Below are 23,364 nucleotides of genomic sequence, written 5' to 3'. Positions count from 1 at the left end.
AATGATAATCCGCATGTGCTGTGCACATGCTGCGGAAATTTCAGCTGCGGATTATCATTGCGGAAAAAACGCGGCACTACCAATTATTTTGCGGAAGTGCTGCGTTTTTGCCGCCATTGACTTGCATTAGACCGCATGGATTACGCATCACTGCATAAGTAGATGCGCATTCCATGCATTCTAATGTGCGGATGGTACCCAGGTCTAGAGAAGAGGAGACTCTCCTCCGGACCTGGGTGCCATTGAAAACTGTAAAAAAAAAGAATAAAATAAAAAATAAATATATACTTACCTTCTGACGGCCGCCGCTGCACTCCTCCTTGCTTGGCAGCAGTTCGTGATGGAATGAAGGACCTGCGCTGACGTCAGAGTCATGTGACGGGTCACGCGATGCTGACGTCGGCAGGTCCTTCACTCTACCGCTACCGGTAGCCGGGACGGAGGAAATCAAGACTGCGGGGGCCATCGGAAGGTAAGTATACATTTATTTTTTTATTTTTTGACATTCTCTCGGGTCACAGTATATAAATCTATGCCGGTTGCATGGATTTATATAGTGTGACCAAGTTGACAAGCACTTTCCAAGTGCTGCTAAAATCGCTTGGAAAAGCGCTTGTCAACCCGCATGCGGAAATGCAAGTGAAGAACGCTTCACATCCGCATGCCCCTGGCATGTCCGCATGCGTTTTTTTCTGCCAGGGAGATGCAGAAACGCTCAGGAAAAAATCCTGAGCATTTCTGCATTGTGGGCAAATAGCATAAAAGCCGTTGGTGACAGAGCCGCACTGGAGATTAGTCAGAAAGGCAGGTGTGATGCTAGTCATTACTCATGGACAAGCTGTGTCAAACGGACAAGTCAAACGTTCCAGGGCCAGATACCAAGAGAGCATGTAGTAAACTAAAGGGGGAAGACAAAAGCGAAGTCAGGTCACGGTCCAAGGTCAGAATACCAGGAAGATAGCAGATCAGAGCAAAGGGGCTAGGCAAACGGATGGTCAGAACGACATCCAAGGTCAGACAGCAATAGGAATACGGAGCACAGGAATACAAGGCAAACCTCTGAGCAAATGCTACTTCTGGCAGAAATCTGGGACTGACAGCTCAGCTAAGTAGCTGGGTAATCACTTAGAACAGGGAACACCTGAAGGATGCTCAGCACCTCCCAGTCTCAGATTGGACGGCTGAGCTTTCAATCAACATACCGACAGCTCAGCACGTACCTGCACTAGATTGGACAACTGAGCTGTCACTCACTGCGTCCAAGCCACACTGAGAGGAGAAATGATTTTATTGTACCTACCCTTATGGGGGAAACTAGTGCATTCTGCAATTTTTTTTCTCAATTTGGTCAGTGAAAAAAAATCGCTCATTTGCACTGCCCCATTGAATTACATTGGTCTGACTGCTATCTGCATTTTTCACAGAAAGCACTTGGACTGAAAATATGGCTGTGTGAACAAGCCCTTAAAGTGACAGGTCTCTCCCTGCACATGAGTATAGGGAGCGACCCATCAGTCACCGGCAGCGGATCGGGAGAAGACGCTGGGGACCGGCTTTTCCAATTAGTCTCCTGTGCCACTTGGTCCCCTTCATATCCTGACCCTTCTTGATTCGATTACAATTATTCGGTTTATTATTTGTTTAACCCAATCCAAAATAAAATCAGATGTTTGTAAAGGATAAAGTCTTACAGGATTAGGAGTAGACTATCAGATCTGCAAGAAGACAATCCACTCATCAAACCATATTATCTTTGGTCTTGACCCAAAAGGTCTAGAATGACTCTTAAAGTCTAATTATTACATTATGTGCAAGAAATATAACTGAAGTGATGAATAGTGGAAAAAGGTCAGACCTCACTGATGTATAATGCCAATATATAGCTGCTCGGTCTATATTAGTCTACAATGTAATGGTGAACGGGTCCAAGAACTTAATTAATGCACCGAATATAAACTATATTAATATTGGTAACAGAGAAAATATCAAGGTCTGGAGCGGTGATTGTAGGATGATTAATGAGCCACAATAAGGAGCAGCTGCACGGTTTAGCGGATGGATGAACTGTATTGGAGCTTTCAATAAAATGTATATGAATTGTTTCTAGGCGCAGCTGGAAAACATAGCGGTTTAGAAATGAATCACATAACGTGACATAAGATAACAATTACATGTAACAATGCCTTTGATCCTTCATTTTAATCGTCATAATTAAATATTGCAAAGGAATTATAATTAAGGTTTTCTTTTTATAACGTAGCTTTAGCTTGCATACTAATTAGCACAGATGTCCAGGTACCCCAATACTGAAGCTCATTTGGCTCAGGATATGTGTGAAAGTCTCTCACTGGTGCTATAGATGTTTATAATTTAGAATCATTTTTTGGTAGTAGTGATGAGCTGCCTGCATTGTCTGAAGAGCTCTCGCAGTGTCAAGTAGTAAAAAGATAATAAGGTGCCCAGAGCTGGGACATTTAGAAGTTGGGGTCCTGGACCTGAGCTGGGACATTTAGGAGATGGAGTCCTGGACCTGAGCTGGGACATTTAGAAGGTGGGGTCCTGGAATTGAGTTGAGCTGGGACATTTAGGAGATGGAGTCCTGGACCTGAGCTGGGACATATAGGAGATGGAGTCCTGGACCTGAGCTGGGACATTTAGAAGGTGGGGTCCTGGACCTGAGCTGGGACATTTAGGAGATGGAGTCCTGGACCTGAGCTGGGACATTTAGAAGGTGGGGTCCTGGAATTGAGTTGAGCTGGGACATTTAGGAGGTGGGGTCCTGGACCTGAGCTGGGACATATAGGAGATGGGGTCCTGGCCCTCAGCTGTGATATCGAGGATGTTGGGCCTTGGCTGTGAGCTGTGATATCGAGCATGTTGGTCCCTGAGCTGTAACTGAGGAAATCGGGCCCTAAGCTGTGACATTGAGGAGATCGGGCCCTGGCACTGAGCTGTGACATTGAGGAGATCGTGCCCTGCCACTGAGCTGTGACATTGAAGAGGTCAGGCCCTGGCCTTGAGCTGTAATATTGAGGTCAGACCCTGGCCCTGAGCTGTGACATTGAGGAGTTGGGCCCTGACACTGAGCTGTGACATTGAGGAGATCGGGCCCTTGCACTGAGCTGTGACATTGAGGAGATCGGGCCCTGGCACTGAGCTGTGACATTGAGGAGATGGGGACCTGACCCTGAGCTGTGACATTGAGGAGATGGGGCCCTGGTCCTGAGCTGCTATATTGGGGATGAGGGGCTCTGGCCCTGAGCTCTGACATTGAGGAGGTGGCGCCTTGGCCCTGAGCTGTGACATTGAGGAGATAGGGCCCAGGTCCTGAGCTGTAACATTGAGGAGGTAGGGCCACTCTCAGACCACTCTGCTGCACATATGGTAGAAAGATGCACAAGACTCAGAAACCAACGCATTGCTTATCCCCGGTGAACAGAACACTCAGTACTTCTTTATTCTACTGAGCTTTGTCTTTCCAGCTTCTGCGCTTTGCATACTCAGTGACATAGATGGCAAAGCTTAAAGGGGTACTCCAAGGAGATTAAAAATTATTTTAATGGCCCAGCCTTCATAAACAATAAAGATAACATGAACAGTGCTGTTGGTAACCCTCTGAGTACCTGTAATTCTGTGTGACACTGGAGCTGCTCCTCACTGCTCCTCCCTTATGGGACGTTATGTCACAGATCAGGATACGTGGTCTGTTCTCTGCTAGTAGCCCTGCAGACAAGGAGACATTATCAGGGGGCTGGCTGGTGCTACTAGAAGCAGGGAGCAGGCCACGCGTCCTGATATGTGATATATGTGTAATGTCCCATAAGAAAGGGGGAGCACCGAGGAGCAGCTCCAGTGTCACACGGAATTACAGGTACTCAGAGAGTTACAAACAGCACTGCTCATGCTATCTTTATTATTTATGAAGGCTGGGCCATTAGAATCATTTTTTATCTAGCCGGAGTACCCCTTTAATAGTATAAAAAAGTATTGAGTTTTTTGCTCATTGAGAAAAAGACACACTACACCGATCACAAAGGAAGAAGGAATGGCAGCGTCGCTCAGTGAATTCCCCAGCTCCCGGATTTGCCAATGGGCACCTCCATGTGAAGCCCCCTTCACACATCCGCTTAAAAAAAAAGTACACTTGAGACTGTCCGTTTTTACCATCCATGTGGTTTTCTGTTGGCCTTCCATGTGTACCATCTGTGTGCCATCCGAGTGATACATACTGTACCAAAATAGAATGCAGAATAGAAATGACACATTTTTATGTGTTAAATATGTGAAAAGATAGATAGATAGCGATAATAAGAGGCAACACTCCATTAATAAGCAAAAAGTGTGGACTATATTGGCCCATGTGGTGACTTTTCAGTCCTATCACAGAACCTTTCTCAAGCAAAGGTTGCGAAAGGTTCTGTGATAGGACTGAAATGTCGCCAAATGGGTTAATGAAGTCCACACTTTTTGCTTATTAATGGAGTGCTGCCTCTTCTTATCTTTTTATATCTATAATATGGATTATGGGATTGTTAGTCCAGGAGACTTGCACCACCGTGAGTTTTTTTTTTTGCATTTATTTTGCATATTGTGCTTCCTTTTTTTCTCTATATAGATAGATAGAAAGATAGATAGATATCTGTGAGATATATAATTTATGCCTTGCATGTGGCGCTTACTGTACATCTATTAATCTAATAAATACCTTCAACCAGCAATGGTAAAGCAGACAGCTGAGAGCTATGTTTCTGAGTTATTATATGTATCCCAAAATTGTGCCCTTGACAAATGCAACTCATACAAAAAACAAGCCCTTATACGGCTAAATAGATGGAAAAATAAGAGTTATGGTTCTTGAAATGTGATTTAAAAAAAAGTTTCATCCTTAAGCAACTCACAAAATATTGCTCATTTATAGCATTATTTTTTAATTGTTGTTTCTAGGTCAACTGGCAGAGAATATGCACTAAAAATCATTAACAAAAGCAAATGCCGGGGAAAGGTGAGTGGTTTATCTGAAATACTTTGCTATAAAAGAAAAGCCTCATTCAGACGTCCTATCCGTGATTTCGGCTCTTTATGAGAAAAACTGACTTCTGAATTAGCCCTAAATATACAGTCATGATCATCAGTGAGTGGAAAAGAGATGTACAGAGCATTAGGAGACCGCTAGTTAGGCCTCACTGAGACATCTGTTTTTCACTAATTCTATCCGTGCACCCATTATAATCTATGGAGCTTTTCACATGTCCGTATTTTTTTTTTGCAGACCGTGTGCCCGCAAAAAATTACAGCGACATGTCACTACAAGTCTATGAAAATCACGGAAAGCACATCATCAGTGTACAGTCCATGTTCTGTCCGTGATTAACATTTTAATGTATAGGAGAAGATTTGACATTTATTTATTAATTTTTCATATATGAAAAATTTCTGATGAAACTGATGGTAAAGACGGACTAAACATCGGATAAAAATCACTGATGGCCGTTTTTTGCGTACATGAAAAATCACAGATGTCTGGACGAGGCCTTATTATTATTTTTTTCATTTTCCATTGGACAAGTTGAGATATTGTAAATACCCAATTTTATTTTTGGGCCACACAGCACCTCCATGTGTCTTCCGCTGTTAGATTTCAGGTGATGGATCATTGCTTCTAGGGGAGAATAGATGCAATTTGATGCCCAGGCGCTGTATAGTAGCACACTGAGTGGCTATAGGTACTGTAGTATAAGGCTGCGGTATATGCATTAGTCCTTATACTGTGCCTTTACAGCTCTTTGGCCTTTAAATAAAATACATTAAAATTTTTGGAGCTGTGCATTGGCGACCATATACAGTATAGAGGTACTAACCGGTGTGAGAGATTGGATTTGGCAATTTCTGATATATGGTATATGGACTACACACGGATGACCAGTGAGAAAAGAATAGTCCAAGTTTTCTGGATGAAACTCTAAACAATTTTTTTATATGCTTGTGTGAACCTGGCCTTAGAGGATGTTCATGTGATCATACCCTGAGGCTGCGTTCACCCATTGTCGCAGTGCGTTTTTCGCTGCAATATTTTTCCAAGAATGCCACAATCAAAAGAATAATATATGGAATTTATACCTATGGGAGAGGTAGAAAAGGTGGCACTTTCTGAGCATAGTAAGTATAAGATCAATATAATAATGGAAAGTAGAGTCTGTCACCTGGATATCCCGTACGGACATCCACCAGGATAGATTCCAGCAGAGAGCAATTAAAGGTAAGGAATGGAGCTGCTGGTCGCTTCCAAGAAAATGAACAATACCCAGTATTCACCAAAGTGAACAAGAAAAAAAAAAAATAAAACTAAAAAGGAATTTAAAAAAAAATGTATTAAAACTACAATGCGTTTCGGCTGTGACCAGCCTTCCTCAGGTGTTACCTGTTATTTTTCCTTTTTCGGGTTCACTTTGATGAACACTCAGAATTGTTAATTTTCTTGGGATTCCTTACCTTTAACAGGCAAAAGAATGCTACTCGACTGCAACGTGTGAATGCAGGCTTTCATTCCTAGCTGGCTATGACTAGTAAAAAATTAAAAATAAATAGAAATAAAGATTAAAAAAAATTATTTGATATTTGAAAAATAATAATATAAAATGCTGAATACTTGAAAATATAAGGACACTATAGGATGGAATACGGACTAAGATGTCCCAATTTTGACCCTTGCATCATATGATTTTACTTTCCTGGAGTGAGTGTTAATAATTCCTACCTTGCTGGTGCCATTTTAAGAGATTATTACTATCTCAGTGCAGCCGAGAACTAGAAATCTGCTTTTATAATGAGCAGCGCTGAACTCAGGAGACTGGAAATGTAATTACAGAATTGAGTAAATTAGCAGTTTTAAACTAGACCTACATGTCCTAATCATATAGCCCACTCATTAATAATTCCCTTAGTATTATCCACTGGGTTTATACTGCGCTCCCATGACCTATGATGGGGTTTCGATCAATGCAAAAATAATTGTATAAATTTAAAAACCATATTGAAATAATTTATAAAGGATTATTATTTTTAAATCTGGACAGTTCCTTAAAGGGGTTGGCCGCTTTATCTTTATTTTAACATGTGTTGGGAATCTGATTTGTTGGCACTTACTAATAAGTATTACAGGTTCTCCTCCTTCCTCACAGACTGAAGAGTATGTGCCCAGACCTGTTCATCAGCCTTCTCCAATTAAAAACACTGCACTTAAGAAATCCCCGCACTTACAGCCTTGGCTGAGGTTTTTAATGGTTGTCTGAGGAATATTCTGCCACACTGTATGCAATTAAGCACGGAAATCATCAAGATCCGCTGCTGGCAGCTCCCTGTGCCGTTGCTAATCAATGACTTTTGTCTTGTACAGAATGATAGCCGGAGATTGGTCTGGAGATCATATAGATGAAGGTGGCTTGCAGCACTCCAAATGTGGACACTTATAGAGGGCACCCAAGCCCAAGTGTAGACGCACCATCAAATAAGTCCCAAGGAGTCAACTCGGAGAAAAACATCAATAAAGGAAGGTGACAGCGTCCAAAAAAACCTATGGCTGGTCGAAACGTCACATCTATGGCAGAATGCATGGAACTTTGAAGTTTTTTCACCTGATTTTGGACGCTGTCTCCTTCCTTTATTGGTCTGGAGACCATGTGATCAACGCCATGAAGAGCCCTTCATGAGTGAATGTCACACTGGACGTACTCCCAGGGTTACATTGTGGGGTGGCATAGCCGGACCTCTCTAGTCTTCATTCCAGGTACATTAATGGCTTGGCATTGCATCAAGTGGTTGTGGAATCACTGGTTTGATCATTTCTCCAAAGTGTCCCAGGAGCTGTTTTTTCAACATGGCAACACCAGGCTGGATGTTGCTTGTGCTACTGTGAGCAGCCTGTGTGGCCTAAACATATTACCTTGCCTGTAGCATCTCCGAACTTGTCTCCCACTGACCACATCTGTGACATCATTGGTCGGCAATTGCAAAAGAAGCTGCCAGCAGCGGATCTTGATGATGTGCCCAAGTGCATTCATCCTGGCAGAACATTCCTTAAACAACTATTAATAATCTCATTGATAGCAACCAAGTCATGTAAGTGTGACGATTTCTGCACATGGTTCTCATACTCGATACTCAATAGATCTTGATGTTTTGAAAATCTTGTTTCCATTTTTTTCTCATTTGCATATCGTTAACATATCTATATCCATCCTGTGATTTCCAGAATTCCACAACTTTTCTTCTTGGTGTTGCAATTTCAATGTTGAGGAGTGTATTAGAAAGTGCCACAAAATCATGTTCCCAACACATTAATTAAAATAAAGATAAAAGTGGAGAACCCCTTTAAAATATTTTACTTTGACTGTATATGAATGTTTTTATCAATGTCAATAGTAAAGTGAATACTATGGTCAGTGTTCTGTTTTATCACTTTGGAATATACATCCATGTCTTTCTTATCTCTTGATCAGGAGCATATGATCCAAAACGAGGTCTCCATTCTGAGAAGAGTGAAGCATCCCAACATCGTCCTGCTGATTGAGGAGATGGATATGCCGAACGAGCTGTATCTAGTGATGGAGCTAGTGAAGGTCAGCAGCCTGCGTGATCCATGCAAAACAACACTGAACAGTTCTACAACTTTCTAATATACCGTACTTTAGGGCTGATTTTTCAATCAGTGACCAAAGAGGGGAGAACCCCATAATTAAATCCCTCTCTAACAAGCCATAGACCTTAGCTTTTATCAATAGGTTTAATATACATATGGGGTGAGAATAAAATAATGTCCCTAATCTACCTTCAATAAATGAATTGTAAGGACCACTGCCTATATTAATGGATGATGACACCCTGGGGTGTTATCACTATCTGGCAGAATAGAAAATACAATTTATAGCACATGTCCCCCCAACATGTTGCACCGCAAATGCGGCTTCATCAGGGAATGGGACAATAGCCGGATTCTTCCGCGTGGCAGTGTCTTGGTCAGTGTATTGCATTATTACCAAGGTAGCAATTGCCAAAGCTACTGCCAGCATGCTCTGCTATTAAAGTAGCACACCACGTGGTACTATGTTACCATGGTCCACGTGTAGACACGGCATGCATTACTATGATCTACACATTATACTCAATAGGTGCATAAAAAAACCGATGTCATACGGACACCATCAGTATGACTTTCCTTTATAACAGATCCATTGCATTTATTAACATAGGAAACCTTGTATCATTTTTTTAATTTTTGATGCATAAAATCAGACGTACAGATACAATATCATCCATTTTTTTCCAGATAAAAAAGGCATGCGGTCATACAGTCATCTGTATACATCAGCAGGAGCTGACAAGTCTCTCCGCTAGTTTGCTATAATGTAGTGGTGACAGATACCAGCGGACGACAATGCTAGGCAAAGACTAAGGGCTCACTCACACCCGCCAAAAATCGGACAGGTGCTGTCTGGTGTTTTATCGGACAGCACTCGGACCAGTGTTACTTAATGGGGCGGTGCTGATGACCGATGTTTTTCACTGACAGAACCTGCCAGTCAAAAACATCGCAACATGCTGTGATTTCACGCCGAAATTGGAAGACTCTCACCCATTCAAGTCTATAAGTGCGTGGAAATCATCAGGCTGCACTCAGATGACATCTAAGTACAGTCTGATTTCCACGGACTCACAGAATGGAGAAGATGGAGAAATTTTGCTCTCCATCTTTTCTTCAGTGTGCTCCGATTCTCTCATCCAAAAGACTCAGATGACACTATGCTGGCACTCGGATCAAACCTTAGGCCATGTTCACACGGTCAGTATTTGGTCAGTATTTCACATCAGTATTTGTAATCCAAAACCAGGACTGGATGAAAAATGCAGAAGTGGTGACATGTTTCTATTATACTTTTCCTTTGATTGTTCCACTCCTGGTTTGGATTACAAATACTGATGTAAAATACTGACCAAATACTGAACATGTGAACGTGGCCTAAAGCTGAGATGACACGGTGACTTTGGCTGTGACACAAATCTCGTGGCCAAGGATCGGGGCATGCTGCAGTATATTACACGGTAATAGGGTTGCTGCAACTGACTAAAGCAAGTCACAAAAAGTCAGTAGCATTTGGATTTTTTGCAACTTGTTTGCCCCAGTACCTTTAGGGTTACAGTTTTACCCAATTCACTTGCATTGTAATGTGATATGGCAGCAGCGTTCAGCAATCTGTGGCCAAAACGCGTTGCACCAAATTCGCCATGTAGCCACAGCCTAAGGGCTCATGAACACAAACATATTACAGCTCTGCAATATGAAGCTTAAAGGGGTTTTCCAGTTTCAGTAAACAGGTTTAGTTTAGAATAAAAAGGCAGCCTGTGCTTTACTTACCCTTCCTTGTTCCAGCACCTAGTCTCAACCGTTACCTCTGTCTTTGTTGTTTGTCTGCAGCGTTGATATCATGTTGACAGTGCTGCAGCCAATCTCTGAGTTTATTGGCTCTTCTGGTGTACTCAGTATGAGTTAAAGAGCTGCAGCACCGTCAATGTGAATTCAGCACTGCAGACAAACAACAGAGACCGGTGGGGCGGCGGAGACACAGTACTGGACTCGGGGAGGGTAAGTAAAGCACAGTTTGTTTAACTCGGGACTGCACCTGGGGATAAGAGTTCATTGAAAACGGTAAACCCCTTTAAATATGGAAGAGGTATGGGAAGTGTTATCTTTCTGCCAGATCCTGTGTTGGGTATTCTCTACTAGTGGTCCTGCTTCTTTTACAATAATATTCCTAGAAAATGGCTCCACGTAATCATCTAAAACAGGGGTCTCAAACTCAGCTGGGTATATGGGCCGCACATAGAAAAAATGAATGTGAAGGGCCGCATTCTTTTCATGACAAGATGACATCTTTAGTGATGCCATATTATTTTTTTCTATACACCTATTGATAATTTTTTTGAACATTTTTGGCTTGTTTTTTATTTTATCATTTTAAACGGCATTCATGGGCAATGGAACAGTTTTATAACTTGAGTCACTATGGGTTCAAAGATAACAAACAAGCACTTTTATGTGTCAATTTTAGTGTCAAATTTTTTTTCATACTTTTGATTTTTTTTTTTACATTTTTACAATTTTTATTTCCTTTCTGTGCCATCTAATTGGCCGCAAACAATAATTTTCTCTTAAAATTAGCACCATATAATAATTTTGACCAACATCTTATCGTAATGTGCCCATCTTGCAGTAATATTCCCATCCTGGTCCCCTTCTTGTACTAATGTTCCCATTTTACAGTAATGTGCCCATCCTGGTTCCCATCTTGTAGTAAATTCCCCATTTCATCACGGGAGCTCCGATGCCTGCAGGCTGCATGAAGCCGCCTCAGGGGCCGCATGCGGCCCTCGGGCCACGTGTTTGAGACCCCTGATCTAAAACAACTCAGGTCAAACTAATGGTCAGTATTGGAAGCCGGAGTCTATAGAGTAATTGTAGTTGATATCCAACATCACTATTTTCACACCGGCAGAACTCCTCTCCCAAAGTGCTGATCACACTAGGCAGTCTGGGAACAGTTTCTGGTCAAGCCACATAAGGAAATGTGACAGGTTGACAGAGAAGCCAGTGATGTTGTGGGTCTTACTCAAATACAGATCAATAAAATATTAAATATCTTAAGTCATCCCAGCTGCAGCAAAAGAAAACATATTTTTTCCATTAGTGATTAGAACAAATAAAACGATACTAGATAAGTTGTTACACCATGGACCAGCAGAATGTGTCTTCTCCTACTGTTTTTGTTGTTGTGGCTAATAAACCTATGAATACATTTTTATGATCTGATGAGTAAAGAAAACTTTGAAGGCTGGGTTTTCACTCTGCTCTGCTGCCATGTGTTTCCAAAAATGGTGGGCAATGGCCACAAATTTCTTCTGGGTAAACAGAAGAATTATTTATAAAGGCTATGGACACCTTTGAGATAGAAAAAATGATTTTAGATATGTTAGTAGTTACTAGAGATGAGAGGATTGGTTCACAGGACTCCAAGCCAAGAATGCCAGAAGGTAAGGAGATTCGCAGGGATCCCATCCAGCTGTCACAGATTACTGACCTGGCTGATGGACCAGAGTCCTACAAATCGTTTCTCCCATCTCTAGTGGTTACCTGTAGTTAAAGGGGTTTTCCCACAAACAAAAGTTGATTTTAATAAATAGATCTTGGAATAATAATAACTTCCACAATTGGATGCGTTTAAATAAAATGTTCCTGTGCTGAGATAATCTTATAAATGTTCCCCTGCTGTGTACTGTGTAATGGCTGTGTCTGACCGTGCAGGAACATGGTCTGATCATACCACAGCTCCTGGGCAGGGGAGGAAGCAAAAGAGTATATAGACAGGACAGATCACAGCTGATTCTTTTTGTGAGGCAAAACATTTCGCTGTCTGTTTTTAAACAATGTTTTACCTCAAAGAAAGAATCAGCTGTGATCCCCTGCTGTAATGTCTGTATACTCTTTTGCTTCCTCCCCTGCCCAGGAGCTGTGGTATGATCAGACCATGTTCCTGCACGGTCAGACACAGCCATTACACAGTACACAGCAGGGGCACATTTATAAGATTATCTCAGCACAGGAACATTTTTTTAATCACAATCAATTGCGGATCTTATTTTTATTCCAAGTTTCAGACTGCATTCTTCATCCAATTTCAGAATCACTGCTATGCAGTTTGCAGCCTGATCCAAGTTTCAGATGTTTCTCTTGTTGGAGTGTCTCCCTGTAATATAGGCTGGATGAGAGCTCATATCTCATAAAGCTTTCATATGTCACCACAGCTCCAACTCCACACTAATCTCATTTTCTTCTGTTTTCTCCTTGTCTATAGCCTGTTGTTTATGCCCCTTCTGAGATCTTTTCTCTCCTCTGCAGATCTGGGTACAACTCACTCCCTGCTGCTATCTCTAACTGTGAGAGAAGTGAGTGGGAGTGCAGAGAGAGCCGATAAAGGACTTCAGACACTCTACCACAGGAAAATGATCAACATTTTTTTTTTTAATAAAGACTATTTAGAAAGTTGCTTAGAGGGAACTTGTTAAGTCCAAAAACCTGTAGTGTCCAGGCTAGCCCTATATCTGCTGGTATATAGTGTTAAAAAGTTGCCTGGCCACCTTACTGAAAGCACGGCTACAGATAGAAAAGTAACTTACATCCTGCCGACAGCCACTCACTTTCAGTAATAGGGCATTGCAACCGAGCAATTAGTCACTATACTGTTAGCAGCGGCTGTAATCGCTCCCTAAAACTTTGATTGACAGCTCGCTGTGCACAGAGGCGCTGCAGCGCAGGCTGTCAATCAATGCGTCAGGGAGGGATCAACATATAGTGAGCGATGACTGTAATCGGTCCGTTCACGCCCCAAGACTGAAGGTCAGCAGCTGCTGGGATGATATAAGGTCATTTTTCTCCCTGTAGCTGCACTTTCAGTAAGGTGGCCAGGCAACATTGTAACACTATTTATCTGTAGATTAATCCTATAATAGACAGTATAGCATGTTTGAACAAGACAAGGTATACATAGCCTTTAATATCACACCACCATCGGCCTCCACAAGAGGGCGCTATCTCACCCACAAGTGGCCAGCACATTATGAAAATCCAGCTGTAAACTGAAGCCAATGAACCCTTTATTGAAAGGAGGTCGACGGTATCTCTGCTTTTGTGAGACAGGATTACTTCACCCTATAAACAGATTATTATTTTACTGTGTTTTTAATATGTCTTCAGGAGATTGATTATTTTGTCTTTTTTTCAGGGAGGGGATCTGTTCGATGCTATTACCTCTACTAACAAGTACACAGAACGAGATGCCAATGGGATGCTGTATAACTTAATGAGCGCCATCAAGTATCTGCACAGCTTGAACATCGTCCATAGGGATATTAAACCTGAAAACTTGTTGGTAAGTACCAGCAGAACATAAAAGAAACATGCAAAGATAGGTTCTTACTAGGTATGAGCGGACCCGTGGAAGTTCAGGTTCTGGTATCCGACCCGAATTTTATTCCAAAGTTCAGTTCAGGTACCAGAACTGTACACGAACTTGAACCAGAACATGAACCCCATTGAAAACAATGGGGACCCGAACTTTTGAGCTGGAAAATTCTCTCTCTTTCCTTCCCCCAGAACTCCGAACTTTGTAACGGACCTCCTGGAGAAGTCAAAGTTTGGAGTTTAGCACTGGACAATAACTGTCCAAGACGAACTCCAAATTTTTCAGTTCACGGTCGCTCATCTCTAGTTCTTACCCTTCCGATAAAGCACATGCTCCCAGCCTGGTATGCATCATACTAGACTTTGCTACGTTTTTGGTGAAAATCATAGAATATACCGTACTTATTTTGATTTATGGTATATAGTATTTGTGCCATAAAGGATGCCTGCTAGCCAAGTGGCCATGTATATAAGGGTATTATTGTTACCCATACCACATTCACAGTACCAAGCGTCGGCCTGGGTCTCTTCCAGTGGAGTAACTAGAAGCTCGGGTGTCCCAATGCAAAATCTTCGACAGAGCCCCAACTATCACTGGTCTTTAAAAGGGTATTCCCATCTTCAAGATCCTATCCCAATATGTAGTAGGTGTAATAATAATAATATTAGCAAATACCGCCAATTAGAAATGTTGTATAGTTCTTCTGATTTGCTATGTCTCTTTCCTCATGTGCAGGGCATTGCAGGACCTTAGGTATCCATGGTTATGACCACTAGCAACTAGATAAGTCACTATATCAGTGGTCGTAACCATGGATATCCGATGTATATGGATATACCTAAGGTCTTACAGTGCCCTGCACATGGGCTAAGCAGCATAGTGAATCAGAAAAACTATACTACATTTCTAATTGGAGGTATTTGCTAATATTATTAATATTACACCTATAACATATTGGGATAGGATCTTGGAGTACATCTTTAATAGCATTGGTCTTCTGATATAGACTGAAGCGACCATTTGGGACTCATAGGCTCAGGGAGGTTTTCACTTTTAGAAAAGTGGACCTCAGACATTTTCTTGTGATGTAAAGTTGTCGTCGAGTTGACAGTTCACATCACCGCTGCAGCCAATCACTGATCTCATAGACTCATGCCTTCTATATCGACTGAGTTCATTGATTGGCTTCAGCGGTGATGTGAACTGTCGGCGTGATGTCACCACGGCAGCAAAAAACAATGAGATCGAAGCAGAGGCGGATAGCCAGCGCTCTTACATTACTGGAAACATTTTGGATCCTCTTTTCTAAAATTGGAAAAACCCTTTTCATTGTTATGCATGAATAGAGATCTCCTACTACTCCTATTAGAGAACCCGTCTCATGGACCTTTCTGGACCTTCATGTAATATTCTTCTTTGTCAGTTAAAGAGACATGGATGAATGTGTAAAAGAAGACAGAACCACCATAAATAAACTCGGGATCTACCTGTCACGTACCAAAAAGGGAATCAAATATGAGCAAGAGAAGAAGTATGCAATGACAAAGATCACCTATATAAAATAGTAATTTATTAATAAACAACCCAAACAAAATAATTAAAAACCTTTAAAAAGCATAAATGTAGAATGTAAATCCTGCAATCTTAAATAAGACATTCTAGGAGAAAAAAGCAATATATAAGGTAGCAAAAAACCCACTAGATAATAGTATGTAGTATAAACAATGCCACATATCCTGCTGGCACAATGGCAGCTCTATGCACCTGTGAAATATAATACTCCTACCCCTGATGAAGCCACAGTCCTTAGTGACGATATGCGTGGGGTATCCAGATCCATGTCTATATCTTTACAGGTAATATGATATTCTTACCCCTGATGAAGCCACAATCTTGAGTGGTGATACACTTGGGGTATCCAGGCAGACATGGATCTGGATAACCCACATGTATCGCCACTTAGGACTGTGGCTTCATCAGGGGTAGGAGCATCATATTACCTGTAAAAATACAGACATGGATCTGGATACCCCAAGCATATCGCCACTCAGGACTGTGGCTTCATTGGGGGTAGGAGTATCATATTTCACAGGTGCATAGAGCTGCCATCTGAAATATTGTTATGGCCATTTGTGCTTTTTAAAGGTTTTTAATTGTTTTGTTTGGCTTGTTTGTTAATAAATTACTATTTTATGTAGGTGATCCTTGTCATTGCATACTTCTCTTGCATATATTTGATTCTTTGCCCATGCACAGACTGAAAGTCAAGACTACAAAGTAAAAGTCATGATAGAACATACTTCACTATTAAAGGGTTATTCTGATCCTAGGAGGAAGTTTCGGTAACAGTATAGCACCGCGTGTTACACTGTTTCGGTAACTCCATTTCACAGCTATGGTAGATACAGAAATAACATTGTTCCAGAATAGCGCCTCCTGTGGCCGGGGCTTGGATGCGCATATCCCTGTCTCAGCCATGGACAGTTTAGATGGGAATAACTTGGGAAGTGATGTTTTTCTCCTGGAACTCCTCTGTATATGGTATCATCTAAAGCGGTGTATAGGGGGAAAACGCCCACCGGGCTGGGGCAAAGACAGATTATCAGTCAAGACAAGAGACAAAACCCAGTATATTTATTAAAAAATGTCCTAACTGTTGAAAGTTGTCACTCGGCAAAACGTGATATTTAGGAGGAGGGAAACTTGGAAGGTAGCTGCACTTGGACAAGGTCAGTTATTTCGATGCCAATATTCCTGTGCCGAACATTTAGCAATAATAATTGGTCTCTCTCATTAAAGTCTAAGATTTATCGCTCTCTTCTAGGTGAGATATATATTTCATTATACATAGAAGGCTTTATGGCAGAGCTGCCGCGATCGTGTCAGCGGTCATTAATAGTATGAGACACAATAAGAACAGAAGTCTCTAGGGGTCTTGGCTCATCCATTAGTTCTCAGGCTATCTCTCTACAGGCTGAACTTATGACAGACTTAGCCTGCGGCATGGTTTAATGGGGAGAAATACCTGGGACAAAAAAAGATGGCATTAGAAATGTAGAAATGGTCCCACATGATATCCAAAGCATGTAAAGTCACATTTTTAGGGTAAGATCAAGTTGTGCCCATAAAACGTAAACTATATTTCTATATAAAGAATAGAAGACACAACAAGACTACATATAGGGCACATACATGTAATTCATGCCCCCTTCTCTTTCATTATAGGATCTGACTAATCTCTATGTCCACAATGCTGTGCGCCACGCTCAGTTGAGTAATGCAGCTAAACATAGCGTGGCACACACGGTCAGTCTGCGCTGATACAGGTCTGATCGTTCTCCAGAGAAGATACTCTCTATAGCACCAGATAGACGTCCTGGTAAAGAATGAGATGAGAATGGCGCAGTGGCGCTGGCACCGCTATTCATAGTTCTATAGTATCTGCGAGTGTTTTAGCAGTGCAGCGCCTGTGGAAATACATATAATAGGGGGCTGCATAAAGCAATGCGCATATTTAACTGTAGCAGGCGAGATGAGAATGCTCTGTAGGTTGAGCTGTGACTCAGCTTAAGGGCTGGTGGAGATAACCGTATATTCTGTCATCTGAGAGAATAGGATCGATTGTGCAAATGACATTCTGATCAAACTCTGATGAGAGTGTGATGAGAGTGTGATCATAGTGTGATCCAATTCTCTCGGATGAGGAGAAGATGGAGAAAAAAATATCTCCATCTTCTCCATTCTGTGAGTCTGTGGAAATCAGACTGCACTCAAATGTCGTCCGAGTGCAGTCTGATGGTTTCCACGGACTGATTGACTTGCAAGGCCGAGTGTGATCTGAATATCGATGTTCCGAATATCGATGTTTTGTCAGATCGCACTCGGACCAAAAATGTGCTCATCTGTACCTGCCTTAAAGATAACTTGTCACCAGGTCAAAAAGTGGCCAGTTGTGCAAATGCATTTTTAGTTCTTTTAAAATCCGCCATGCAATTCCAGAGATACGGGCTTTTTTATTTAGTTCTCATTTTTATGGTTTATGGTGCTTTCTAAGAGGGCGGTGCTCATAGGATAATAATGCAGAGTAGCTTAAAGACACGCCCCCAGAGGATCCTGTGAGCCACGCCCACTTGTCAAATTAATAAACATTAGCACTAAATAATAAGGTCCATATCTCTGTATCACTCCAGATTCTGCTCCAACACCCTTCCCCGCCACTCATCCATATAGCTAAAATTTGCATCTGCCTGTCTTTTACAGGCTCTTTGTTACCATTTACATTTTACTTTGATTTGCTCTGCGACCTCAAAACAGCTGAGAGGAGCTAAAAAAGACAACAGAAAAAAAGAATCAAGATGACCTTTAATAAACCACTTTAATAAAGCATTATAGCTCCCACATATTATCAGCAAGGCCGCCATTGGGCTGTACTACACCAATAACTTATAACCTGCCAATCCTTAATCATAAACACATAAACCCTGTTTTTTGTCTAGTTTTGTGTGCTTTGCGCCTTTTTTTTTTGTTTGCGCCCAATTCATTATTCTATTTGCGCCTTTTTTAATCCATTTTATGGATGTGAGTGGAGTTGAGTGATTCCAGATGTTTTCGCCTGATTCATAAATTGCGACTTTTTAAAAAGTCGCTAAAGTTGGTGCAACTCCACTCCATTCCCCCTTGGTGTCATTTTTTGTCCTCCAGTATTTTGACGCAATCGTTGCGTTATTTTGCTAAGGGTGCAACTTTTGACTCCAAAGAGTCACGAAAACAGTTCAAGACAGAAAAAAAAGACCATGTTTGACTTTGCGCCAGATTCATGGATGCGTGCGCCATTTCAAACAATTTGCCCAAATACAAATACGGCAACTAATACCACAAGACAGAAAGGAAAATGACTTTAAAAATGCAAATGAGGGGACAATATTGATGATATTTCTCTATAAAGAGAAACGGATGAGAATCTAGTCACCATGTGGCTTCCAGTATGCAAACCGCTCATTCTGGCAATTGAGGGGAATCCTGACCGTGTGCCTAAGACAGGCTGTCAGGATTCACCAATCTGCCGTCACAGAGTCGCTGCAGAAATTTATCTCAACTCCAGAAAATCCTTTTAAGTGCTTATTAGATCAAGTATTCGCCTAGTTTGTTTGAGGCTAGGGTCACACAAGCGTATATTGTATCGTCCGAGCGAATTGGGCCGAATATGCAAACCACACCTTGATTAGAGTTTGACCACAGTGTGCTCCGATTCTCTAGGATGAGAAGATGGAGAAAAAAATGTCTCCATCTTCTCCATTCTGTCAGTCCATGAAAATCAGACTGCGCTCAGATGTCATCCGAGTGCAGTCCGATAGTCTCCACGGACTCAGTGACTTGCATGGCCGAGTGCATTCTGAATATCGGATCTAACTTAGGCATAATTGTTTTCCCTAAACCGGCTCTGTCCGAGGAAAAAAATCAGACATGTGCACGGCCCCATAGACTAATATTGGTCTGGGTGTGATCCGTCATGCAGACGACTGTATTTTCGGTCCGAGTGTGATCCAACAAAACATCGGATCACGCTCAAACCAATGTTATGCTATGGGGCCATACACATAGGATCAAAACATTGGATCGCACTCGACCATCAAGTCATTGAGACATCTGAGTGCAGTCCAGTTTCCGTGCACTCCATCTTCTCCTCATCCGAGAGAATCGGATCACATCGATTTGCATAATCGGTACGCTTCTCGTGTTATCCTAACCAAAAACTGACAATAGTCCTAGCATTTACCTGGGCTGAATTTACAACTCCATATTATAGAGTCCATGCTTCGGCTGCAATACCTGGACTGACCACAAGTCTCCTGACCTGAATGAATATCTTCCTAGTCATATATGAGACTATTATTTAAGGTAAGGAGACCCACAGATAGATTTTGTGACCCAAGCACGGACCGTATAATGCAGACATGAGAATTCAGCCTTATATGGCTTTTTCAAATAAACCTTCAAATTTGTAATTACCTGGCCATCAGCATCTGTGGGTAATTTTATAGGATAATTACAGTTTAAGCAGTCCCTGTCTCCAGCCATATGCAGCGCTTGTTAGGAAGCCCTTACCAGGCATTCTGCATTGCTCCAGTAATAGCTTACATATGGCAGTGCACATTTATATCCTGATGCATTCATTTATTGTGGTGCAATTACAGTTTTCTAGTCATTTTGGCTAATCCTGTTCTATTTTTCATTGTTTATCAGGGTAAAAAGCTGAGATTTCTGCCAGTGTAAAAATATTATGAGGATTTGTGATTTTGTAGATTTTTAGGTACAGATCATTTATACACCTTTTATAACTATTGGCTAGGAAATATTCTTGTCTGGGGTTCATTCATTGATACACATGTTAATTCTGTATTTGGAAGTAAATATATAGAATTAAAAGAGTTGACCACCTTGTAAAAGTCCATAAACTATTATGATCTGGCACAAAAGACTGTAGACATCCCTATGCCTTACCCAAGTCCTAAATTGAAGATCCCCTGCTGCCCGTGTATAGGTTGTGTAAACAGGAGCGCTGCACTCTATGTGACCATAAGATAGCTGTGGTCATGTGCTTTACAAATGTGACTCCATGCTTGGCTGTCCCAGGTAGTATCCACTTATGCCGGCTCAGAGTAGTGTCACAGGGATACCGCAACAGTGAGGGGTTATAAGATCACTGCGTCTGGCTATATGTGCACCTGCACTGGATGGATCTGCTTTGCCTTCCAGTTAGCTGTGCAGATTTCCCTTGTTCTGGTTTTGCAAGGGTTAAACAGTTCTGTTTGTCTCCTAGAGCTCTCAGTCCTCAGTTATCTCAGCTGTTCTGAGTTTGCCACTCCCCTTTGGAATAAATGCTCACCTCTTAGCTTGAGTAGTTGCCAGTGATAGCTTGCTATAACCTGGTTTGGAGCTGGAGTTGTGGAGAGAGATCATCTAGGAATCTTCTCTGGAGATATCTGTTTGGAAGTTTGTTTGAGTGTCTTTTCCTTACCTTATCTCCTATTTGGTTGGCCTCTCCTAATCCTTCCCGTTTCTGTAGTCTGGGAGCGTGTTGAGTGATTGCGGTTTCTTTTATCCCCGTCTGTTTCCCTTTGTGTCTTTATGTTATAGCAAGACTATCGTTCCTGCTTCCTTACGCACTATTCAGGGTCGTTCTCAGGGTAAGAAAGAGATAGGAACGTGATCGCTGCACGGGGTGAAAGAACCCTACTAGGGATGCTAGGGAGCTAAGGGTTGCACAGGGCAAGTGTCAGGGGTGCCCTTCTTTAATCTTTCCCTAGTAACAGAGCTACCATTCTCTCCAGTCTTGTCATGTGCCGTCGTGCTTCTGGCGGAAGCGTGACGAGTAGTCACAAATACATACAGCATAATCTCTGGAAGTCAACCCCTTTATTGCTAGTCACTGCATTTGTACTGCAAATACTCAACATGCTCTATAAGAACCCGTGCACATGACCGCAGTATCGGTCCAAGTGTGATCCAACAAAAACATCGGATCACAGTCGGAACAATGTTAGTTATGGGGCCGTGCACATGTCCGACTTTTTTCCTCGGACAGAGCCGATCTGGGGGAAAAAAATCACTGCATGCCTGAGTTTGATCCAATATTTGGATCGCACTCGGCCATGCAAGTCAGTGAGTGCGTGGGAAACATCGGACTGCAATCGGATGATATCTGAGTGCAGTCCGATTTCCACGGACTGACAGAATGGAGAAATATTTTTCTCCATCCTCCCCTCATCATGCTATGATCGAATGGGAAAATACAGTGATGGCACCCCTTCATTTTTTCATAGACTGTACAATATCTCCAGAAATAAATGGAAATGTACCAAAGTTATATCCTCAGGATTTTTTAATTAGTGGTCTAAAGTAAAACAACAATAAAACATTGTTTTTCAACTTCCATGTTGCAATTTCAAAGAAGAAACAGAATAAACAGCATGTGCAGCAATAAAGGCACCCCTAATTAATACTTTGTTGCACACCCTTTGGTATTGCTGACAGCCTCCAAACTTTTCATGTAGCCATCTATAAGCTTCTTGCACTTCTCAGCTGGAATTTTCTCCCACTCTTATTTTGCAGTTTTGTTCAAGCTCTTGAATGTTTGCAGGGTTCTTTTTCCCAATGGCTAATTTCAGCTCACCCCAAAGATTTTCAATGAGATTGAGGTCAGACTCAGGGCTAATTGCTGGCCATTTTAAAACAGGCCATTTCTTCTTTTTCAACCATTCCTGTGTATTTTTGGATGTGTACTTTGGGTCATTGTCTTGCTGGAGGACCCATGATCTTCAACTCAAATAAAATTTTCTTACACTGGGTAAGACATTTCGCCCTAAAATCTCTTGATAATTCTTTGATTTCATGATTTCTGCGATACGGTCAAGGCCTCCAGTACCAGACGCAGCAAAGCAACCCCACAGCATTAGGATCCTCCACCATGCTTAACTGTTGGTAAAGTGTTCTTTTCCTTATAAGCTTCATTGTGCCATCTGTAAATAAGCTGTTGCATTGCATTGCCAAAAAGTTCTATTTTTATTTCATCTGTCCACAGAACATTTTCCCAGAAGGATTGTGGTTTGTCAAGGTACTCTTTAGCAAAGATCAGTCGTTCCTTTTTAAGTCTTTTCTTCAACAATGGTCTCTTCCTTGCCCTTCACCCATAAAGCTCTGCTTGGTTTAGTGTGTGGCGTATGGTACTTGTTGAAACCATGATCCCAGACTGTTCCAGGTTGGCCTTCAGGTATTTGGATGTTTGTCGTGGTGTTTTTTCCACCATTCGCACCAACCTTCGAAGACATCTTTTGTCAATTTTCCTCTTTCCCCCACGTCCAGGGAGGTTCTTGATGGTTCCATGCTTGGCAAACTTCTTAATAACATTGCATACTGTTGAAACTGGTATACCAAGGTCTTTGGACATGGCCTTATATCATTTGGAAGTCTTTTGTTTGCTAATAATAGCAGTTCTGATATCCTAAACAGCTCTTTTGTCTTCATCATTACGACAAAAGGAACAGGGCCTACCATGTGGCTTTTTAAAACACTGAAGTCATCATTCATTGGCTAATTCATGTTACATGGGCACTGACAATTAATCACAGGTGAATTTCTTTTGTGATTTACCACAGGCGAGTAAGGCTAAGTGCCCACGATGCAGATGCAGAAATGCTGCAGATTTTTTCCGCATCTCCCTGACAGGAAAAACGCATGCGGATTTTACATGCGATTTTCCTGCATGGTAGAAGCGTTTGTCAAGTGTAATTGCCGCCATTGACTTGCATTGAATCGCTTAATATCCGCATGACTACATGTCATGTGCGGATGGTAC

General features: G+C 41.7%; 1 protein-coding gene across 4 annotated transcripts in view; it reads left to right on the top strand.

Annotated features, from left to right (window-relative positions):
- DCLK1 (doublecortin like kinase 1) overlaps positions 1-23,364 on the top strand; it is a 422,097-nt gene that overhangs the window by 338,443 nt on the left and 60,290 nt on the right. For all 4 annotated transcript variants that reach the window (XM_073662543.1, XM_073662542.1, XM_073662544.1 and 1 more), the window contains 3 exons: positions 4,945-5,002; positions 8,496-8,615; positions 13,830-13,976. In XM_073662543.1, coding sequence (XP_073518644.1) covers positions 4,945-5,002; positions 8,496-8,615; positions 13,830-13,976 — 325 coding nt within the window. The remainder of the gene's footprint in view (positions 1-4,944; positions 5,003-8,495; positions 8,616-13,829; positions 13,977-23,364) is intronic.

This window comes from Phyllobates terribilis, unplaced genomic scaffold, assembly GCF_046119375.1.
Source record: "Phyllobates terribilis strain yellow unplaced genomic scaffold, ASM4611937v1 Scaffold_2__4_contigs__length_985480577, whole genome shotgun sequence".
Taxonomy (NCBI): domain Eukaryota; kingdom Metazoa; phylum Chordata; class Amphibia; order Anura; family Dendrobatidae; genus Phyllobates; species Phyllobates terribilis.
This window is presented reverse-complemented; position numbering and strand designations above follow the sequence as displayed.